General features: G+C 67.7%; 1 protein-coding gene across 1 annotated transcript; it reads right to left on the bottom strand.

Moving 5' to 3' along the window:
• Positions 1-978: 978 nt before the first annotated feature.
• BARX1 (BARX homeobox 1) lies at positions 979-4,114 on the bottom strand. The gene is made up of 4 exons (XM_045772536.2): positions 3,712-4,114; positions 1,804-2,095; positions 1,638-1,722; positions 979-1,262 (listed from the first exon to the last, which is right to left on the bottom strand). The coding sequence occupies exons 1-4, from the start codon at positions 3,935-3,937 to the stop codon at positions 1,098-1,100; spliced, it is 768 nt and encodes a 255-aa protein (XP_045628492.1). The 5' UTR covers positions 3,938-4,114; the 3' UTR covers positions 979-1,097.
• Positions 4,115-5,407: the final 1,293 nt, after the last annotated feature.

Here is a 5,407-nt window from a genome sequence, read left to right on the forward strand (position 1 = left end):
CGGGCACACGCCACCAAGCTGCACCCCTGGAAAGGGCGCCCTGCGCGAACTGGGGAGGCTCGCCGGCCTCTGCCTGGGTCGGCTGCCCTCCCTGCGCAGAGCAAACCTCGGGGCTGGGCGCTGCCGCTGGGCGTGTCCCGCGCAAAACGGGAAGACCTGGCTGCAGGCTCCTCCGCGGCTCCGGACCTTGGATCCCGTGCGTCCCGTCTGCCTCACGAAGAGCTGGCCAAGACCATCTCGAGGACCTCACAGGCGGTTCTTCAAGTCCCTAGAGACCGAACCAACAACGGAGGTGGCTCTCAGACCCGGGACACTTCCCGAGCCAGCTCCGCCGTGGCCTGGGGCTTCTGCCCCTCGGGCGACCCCTGTGTAGCCCGACTGCTACCGCCGGTGCCCTGGCCCCGCACACGGAGAGGAAGCGATTCCTGGGATCCTGCAGCAACTGGACCGCCTGCCCTGCCAGTCCGAGCCCGTGGGGCAGGTCACAGTTAGCTCCCACGAAGCCCGGGGAGAGGGCGTTTCAGAAGCCAGTGCAAGTGTCCCTCTTAGTCGCCGCGACCCCCCTCCTCCAGCCCTGCAGCCTCAGAAACCCTTCATCAAGCCCCGCTGTGTCATAAAATATTTTATTGGAAAAAAAATCACTGTCTTCGCAAAAGAGGGGTAGGAGCCCCAGCGACGTCGGGGACCCGGCCGACCTCAGGGTAGAGCCGCCGGGCTGTCCGGGCGCCCTGTCGGGCCGTAGTGGCCTGCGCCAGGCGGCGGGGTCCCCAACAGGCGGTAGCAGGTGTGTGCCGGCGGCGTCAGGACGCAGAGGGCCGGCTGAGGCGGGTGGGGGTGCGGGAGAGGAGCGGGGCGTGAATGCGCGCGGAGCTCCGGGCCCAGGCGCCGTCCGCCGCGCCGGACGCGAGTCTCCAGGCCAGGGCCCAGAGCGCAGCACTGGGGCCGGGCTTGGCTGCAGGGTCTGTGTCCTTTCTTGGCCCCTAACTGTCCGCATTCAAGGTAATAATAAAACGTTTCGAAAGCGAACGGCGTGGCCGCGGAAGGGCCGGCTCGCGGCTTCCAGCGGGCGAAGGGCCCTCGGTCGACGCTTTGCGCGCTCAGTCCTCGCGGCTCCTGTCGATGGTCTCCCCTGGCGCCTCCGCCGGCTTCTCCGCCTCCTTGGCGCGCTCCTGCTCCGTGAGCTGCTCGCTCGTGGGAATGGAGTTCTTCTTGGGCCGCCCCTTGGGCTTGGTGGGAGACTCCAGGCCGCCGCCCTGCAGCACCTGCACACAGGACGGCCGCAGGGCAGTGAGCTGGGACCCGGGAGCGGGACCCCAAGCCCTGTGCCCAGGTAGGGCCTGCCCAGCACAACGAGGCCATCTGAGGCCGCGCCTAGCCCGGGGAAATGATGGGGAAAAGCAACCGAAGGGCCGGGCCTAGGGGTCAAGGCTGTTGGAAGGCCTGAGGGTGCAGCGGAGCAGAAGGAATGTGGGCTGTGGTAGGGCCCCCAGAAGCAGGAAGAGAGCAGAGAGGATCCCTGCGGGGATCAGACACGGAGGGAACCCTAAGCGTAGGGTCGAAGTCTGGGGGGGGGGGGATCCTGGAGGGCACAGGGGCCTGGTAGCCACCGGGACTCGGAAAGTGACAAGCACACTCACTATTTTCTTCCACTTCATCCTCCGATTCTGGTACCACGTCTTCACCTGCAACTGGCTCAGGCCCAGGGATTCAGCGAGATCTATTCTGGAAAGAGCAGGGGGCACCTTCAGCAGGGCAAGCAGACACCTCCCACCCCCGCTGGGCTCCGCCTGGCCCCACAGCTACCTGTCGGGTGTGGAGAGGTACTTCTGCTTCTCAAAGCGTTTCTCTAGACCCATCAGCTGCAGCTCAGTGAACACCGTGCGGCTCCGACGCCCTTTCTTGGCCTTGGCGCCTGGCTCCCCGGTGCCCTGCGTCTCCAACTTCCCACGGAGCTGCAGCTCAAGAGGCAGGTGCGGTGCTCCAGGGGCGCCGGGCAGTCCAGGCCCTGCTGCCAGTAACGCTGAGCCTAGCCCGGAGCAGCCCAGTGGCGCCAGAGGGAACTTAAACACCGCTGCCTGCTCGGCCTTCAACACGGCTGCAGGGAGAGAGAGTGGGGAGCCGGTGAGCTTGGGCCGTGCTCCTCCTCCTGGAGATGCCCCGCACTGTGGGCCGCGGGAGTGCTCGCCGCACTTGGCTAGTGCCACCCAGCACAAAACCTTCCTGCCCGGCCACAAAGCTCGAGATTTGCACACTTTGCCTAGGGTGACCCTCTTGAAAGCCAGCGTTACTGCAGCCTGGGAGGGGGGAACCTCCCCCACCCGGGCCTCTGCCTGGTGTTCCCCAGGCCCCAGCCGCCTTTGGGATTCTCAATGAACAAAGTCAGCACAGTGTGTCTTTCACAGGAGAGGGAAAGCAAGAAGGAATGGCAGGAAGGTGAGCGTTTGCCCCAACCACGTCGGCATCGCTGCATCCCCAAAACCAGAATGGTTAACTGCATGAGCGCGTCTGCTCCTCCGCGAGGGCGGCACAGCCACGCGGCCACAGGCTGGGGTCGTTAGCGGGGTTGGGGTTGGGCACCCCCGCATCAGGAAATTGTCCTTCCTGTTTTCTCTGTTTAGACTCTTCCCCCGAAGATGTTTCCATTTTTCATTAGTCCTATGATGATGATTTTTTTTTGCCCGCTTCAAACGAATTGTTAACAACAGTGCAAAGAGCAGCGGAGAGGCTGCATCAGAGCGGCATTAAAACGAACAAACCGACCCTGCGGCCCTCCGCGCTGGCGGGCGGTGGCCGGAGGGTCTTGGGTGCGGAGCAAGGCCGTTTGCAGGGCGGGGCTCCTGCGGGGACGTCGGCGACCCCCTTCCCCGGCAGGCATCTCGCTGCGGCGGATGTTCGCCCCGCTGGAGCCGGCCAGGGCCGGGCAAGGTGCGGGCCAGTGTGAGGAGGGGACGAGCGATCCTTGGCGGAAGGTGGGAGAGGGAGGGCAGACAGACCCCATCGAGAGAAGTCCACCGACGGATGGAGAGAGGCCGGGAAAGGCCAGAAGTAGAAGGGGGTGCCGAGGAAGAGAACCGGCAGGAAAAGGCAGGATCCGCCAAGGAAGGAAGGGAACCGATGGCGGCAGAAGAAGGCAGAGCAGGCAGCTCAAGATGCAAGGAGGCCCAGCCGACCTGGAGGGGAAGGGCCAGGCGGGCAGCGGCTCACAGCCAGGCCTCTTATCCCCAGGCGAGGCCCATGGGCATCGGCGCTGGGGCAGAGGCCGTTGGTCCCCACCTGAGGCCCTGGAAGTAGCGTCAGCCCCCAGCACAGCCCTCGGAGACACGGGCTTCTGCCCCAAAGGTCCGGCTTCCCCGCCGTGGGCAGCCGCGGCCAATGCCGACCAGCTCTCTGCGGCTTAGGCCCAGGCGCCCGAGGCCTGAAGTCGCTCTGACCCGCAGTCTGACATTAGCAGTGTGGTCCTGCGCCCGCGCTAGGGATGCGGGCTCCTCCGGGCCCCGACTGGAGGCCGCAGGTCGGCGGTGAAGGAGAGAGCGGACGCCCCCCCAGCCGGCGCGGCCCGGGGGCACCAGGCCTGCTTTCTGAGCGGCCCGGCGCCTGCCCCTCGCTTCCCCGGCCGGAGCGCGCCCTGGGAGCCGCCGGGGCCTGTGCGCCCAGAGTTGCGTCCTCGAGGCAGCGCGGCTCGCTCCCCCCAACGCTCGGCCCCGCACGTACCCAGGTGGCTGTGGAACGGCCGCGCCGCCAGCAGCGCCTGCACGCCGAACTTGAGCAGCTCGCCCGCGGCGGCGGCAGCGGCGGCGGCGGGCGCGGCGCCCTTGGGCCCCGGCGGCTCGGTGAGGATCTCCTCGATCATGAAGCTGCGGTAGCGATGCGGCGGGTGGTCGGCGCAGCCCTCGGGCGGCCCGAAACGCGCGGCGCCGGGCTCCCCAGGCCGCTGCATCGCGGCGCCCGCGTCTCGGTGGCGGTGGCGGCTCGGGCGCGGGGCCCGCGCGGGGCTCTAGGCCGGCCCGCAGTTCGGGGCGGTGCGCGGGCACCGGCTCATGCCCCCTCCCCCGCCGGCCGGCCGGGCGGAGGCGCAGGGCGCGGGCGGGGCGCGCGGGGCTCGGCCTGTCGGACCCGGGACTGCGCCCCCGCCCCGCGCCGCCGCGCCTCTAGCCCGGCTGGCCCCGCGTCACCGCCCCGCCCCGCCCCGCCCGGCCGCCCCGCCCCGCGCCGCCGCCCCCACCCCCCAGGCCGAGCCCGAGGGAGGCCGGAGAGGGGAAGGAGGCGGGAGGGAGGGGGCCGCGAGAGGGGCGGGCCGACGAGACCGAGGGGACCCAGCGGAGCGCACGCCCAGGAAGGAGAGAGCGGGAGAGCTCGGAGACCAGACCCCCAGAGATGGGAGCGGAGGGTTCGAGAGAGAGAGGTGAGAGAGGGGCCAGCGCGAAACAGCGAGGCCACACAAGACGCGAGACAGTGATGAGCGGGTGCCACGGACGCCGAGACGTGCGCACAGAGAGGCCGACGGAAGCGCGGGAGCCAGCGGGCCGCGACGTGCCGGAGGGCACAGAGGCAGGCAGGGCTGGGCAAGGGGCAGTAAAGAAAGACCGGGGACAGCTAGGAAGGCAGCGGCCTGGCCAGGGGTCCGGGAGCCCTGGAGAGGTCGGGGGGAGGAGAGGCAAGGGCCGTGCGGCTTGGCTGGGAAAGGAGTAGCCATGCGCAGCCTCCAGGCTAGCGCTCAGAGCCACCCGGCAGGGTGGCGCAGCAGCAGGGAGGGGTGCAACTCTCAGAGTAGCGGCCGCACCTGTGCACTCCCGCCTCAGTTTACCAGACACGGCCTCATCTGTCCCAAGCTGCCCTCAGAGGTTCTCCAGCGGGGATTTGCTTGTATTGCCAAGTGATGCAGGAACACATCCCCCTTGGCCATCCCCCTCCTGTGGGGTGGGTTCTGTCCCCCTACTGAGTGGAGGAGATGGATGCCGGGGAAGAAGTGCTGCAGCTCCACCTTTTCCCAGCTTTAGAGGAAGAGCACGGGGCTGAGCTGCGCGAGGAGCCACAGGGTGCACTGGGAGTGTGGTGATAAACTCCGGCGTCACCCCACTGGTCTCTGAGCCTGAGTCCCCCATATGATTGAGGGAGGTCCAGTCTTCCTGGCTCCCCTTCGTCACTACAGAAATATAAACCCAAGCTGTGGGGTGAACGATCTCCCCAGCTCTCTACTGACTCTCTCTCTCTTTGGCTCTGCCGCTCCTGGCAAGCCACTGCCCCTTCTGGGCCTCAGCCTCTTGACCTGTCCTGAGGAGCTGCTGCTGCAGGGTTCCAGGGAGGCTCTGATGACTGAATAGGGGGTCCTGCACCCGTGTGCCCCACAGGTCTGTTGGGGAGGAGTACACAGTTTGTCTGGGCAAGGAGGGTGGGTTGTCAGTGGGGT

The sequence above is a fragment of the Ursus americanus genome, chromosome 34, assembly GCF_024610735.1.
Source record: "Ursus americanus isolate L20-20 chromosome 34, mUrsAme1.1.p, whole genome shotgun sequence".
NCBI classification, from domain to species: Eukaryota; Metazoa; Chordata; class Mammalia; order Carnivora; family Ursidae; genus Ursus; species Ursus americanus.

Excerpts from the sequence above, each read along its gene's own strand:
- BARX1 (XM_045772536.2), bottom strand. The coding sequence starts at position 3,937 with ATGCAGCGGCCTGGGGAGCCCGGCGCCGCGCGTTTCGGGCCGCCCGAG. Across the intron at positions 2,096-3,711 it reads GCCGTTCCACAGCCACCTGG|CCGTGTTGAAGGCCGAGCAG; the intron begins GTACGTGCGGGG and ends CTCTCCCTGCAG. Across the intron at positions 1,263-1,637 it reads GGATGAAGTGGAAGAAAATA|GTGCTGCAGGGCGGCGGCCT; the intron begins GTGAGTGTGCTT and ends TCCTGTGTGCAG.